Genomic DNA, 2,207 nt, shown 5'->3' with positions numbered 1-2,207 from the left:
TTTGACTGTCAGTAAATGAAAGTTTCTACCCAGCCAGCACTGGTTCTGCAGCTGTACAGAAAACTACAAGAGGCCAAGCAGTGCCAGAACCACAACCCCACTACTCTCCTTTGTTATCCCATCTCTGATCAAGGCACTTCCATGGAAAGCAAGGGCTTTCCTAATGGGTATGTTTTAAAGGCAACAATTAAGGATTGCACTTGGTAACCTTACAAATTTCACATTTAGTCTTAACTCTGTGTGTCTCCCACGTGTTTGCTCAACAGAGAAAAGGCTGAAAGCACTGGACAAAGCAGCAGCCCACATCTGTTAGCTGCAGCACTTCTGACTCCTGTGCCCAAGGAGACAACACTATTGAAACAGAAGTTTCAATATAAAAATGACATTTTTACCCAAGAAGAGCCACAGAAGAACTTCTTAAGGCACAGTGATCCGGTTTTGTTCTACCAAAGCCCCACAGAAACCCCTCTGGGAAAGAGCAGAGGCTTCATTTGTGGCCAGGCAGTGGGGAAGAGCCAAATCTGTACATCCCCACCATTCTTTGTCAGGCCATTGCTTTTTAAGTCTATATTAAAAAAAAGGCCACACTACTAAAAGGCACTTCCACAAACTGTATTTAGAACTTTACTGACTTAACAGAACTTCTGGCCATGAGAACGTCTCCATAGCAATAAAGAAATAAGGGCAATGTTCTGGTCATTTCTCAAACACAACTGAATACCCAATTTTAAGTCCTGTTGTTGATCTGGGTAGCGTTTTGTCCTGCCACATGGACAGAGGACCTCACAGAGCTGGAACTCGGATCCTAAAGGCCACTGGAGGCTTGAGAGATGTCATAACCAACACCAGCTTAAGTGGAATCCTTTCTTTCACTCTGGGCACTGGACAAACTTACAGAGGTGCCACTAAGGGACCTGAAGCAATCCAAAGCTCACATGAGCCCTTATTTATGGAAACACACATTCCTTTTGCTCACCCCTCCCCTATGATCATCTTCCCTCTGATCTGTATCCTCCTGCTCCAGTGGGATCACAGAAGAGTAACTGACATTTTGTTTACCATTAAATTCCCGTGATTTAAACTAACAAAGGAAGAGGAGTTGGCATCTCCCAAGGAAACAGGAGAGCAGGAACAGCTATTTGGGGGACGTGTGGCACTGTGGCCTGAGGGAAGCAGCTGGAGAAGCAGATACACACATTCCTACCCCTGGCCAGAGCAAGGAGCGACACATCTGGGGAGAAGGAAAAAAAAAAAAGAAATCTAACTACTTTTGAGCCTTTATATCAAAAGCTTTACATGCTGGAGGTTTTTTTTAACAACTCCCACGTGTGGAGTTTTTTTCTGCGCTGAACAGCAGACACCCAGGCGAGGGTATCTATCAAGAGAGCATCTTCCAGAAGCCACTCCCGTGGTACCTCGAATATTTACACCGGAATTCCAAGAGGAGACGCGCCAGGAGCATACCCAGAGCTGCTCAGACAGTGCCTGCACTGACCCGCCGGGCAGCTGGACACACCACAGCCCCACAACAGCCTTCACCTGAAACCAGCACCCACAAACACCTTTAATTGAGAATTCCAGGCCAAATCTACCCCACGCTCTGTCCCCCAGCGACTGCTCCCAGTCAGCTCCTTAAGGAGCTCCCAAGGAACATCAGCGGCACATCGGCGATGATCGCCCGCACCTGGAACAAACCGGCATCACCTGGAAACCAGCGGGGTACAGCACTAACCGGGCACAGCCTCTTCCCCGCAGGACACCCTGCTCCTGCCAACAGAGGCCACACAAACCCTCCCGAAGCGCGGCTCGCAGCTGAAACTCATCGGTGGCTTTTCCACCTGCAGCAGGATCACAGCTGAAAGTCATCGGTGGCTTTTCCACCTGCAGCAGGATCACAGCTGGAACTCCCCGGCGGCTTTCCACGACCATCAGGGTGGAAGCCGTCACCTGCAAGGCGCCCTTGGACCCGTCCAGCCTTGCCCCAAGCATGGAGTCACCACAAAACGCCACAGCGCGACTTCTTTCAGAGTTCAAGCACCCAGCAAAGAGCCCCGAGTTGATGATATTGGCGAGAGCGGTGTTCCTGCGAGCGCGTCTCCGAAACTGACCAGGGCTGAGCATTCCCCGCGGTTCCACACCCAGCCCAAGGCGAGCCCCGGGACAGCGGCACACGCCACTTTCCCCGAGCACCCCAAACTTTGTCCGGC

General features: G+C 50.6%; 1 protein-coding gene across 1 annotated transcript in view; it reads right to left on the bottom strand.

Annotated features, from left to right (window-relative positions):
- The window catches only part of RALGAPA2 (Ral GTPase activating protein catalytic alpha subunit 2), a 93,655-nt gene extending 91,666 nt beyond the window's left edge, over positions 1 to 1,989 (bottom strand). Inside the window, 1 exon segment of the mRNA XM_031058284.1 lies at positions 1,791 to 1,989. Coding sequence (XP_030914144.1) covers positions 1,791 to 1,989 — 199 coding nt within the window.
- Between the last annotated feature and the right edge of the window lie 218 nt (positions 1,990 to 2,207).

The sequence above is a fragment of the Geospiza fortis genome, unplaced genomic scaffold, assembly GCF_000277835.1.
Source record: "Geospiza fortis unplaced genomic scaffold, GeoFor_1.0 scaffold275, whole genome shotgun sequence".
Classification (NCBI taxonomy): domain Eukaryota; kingdom Metazoa; phylum Chordata; class Aves; order Passeriformes; family Thraupidae; genus Geospiza; species Geospiza fortis.
The sequence above is the reverse complement of the archived record's forward strand: the minus strand, read 5'-3'. Positions and strand labels throughout refer to the sequence as shown.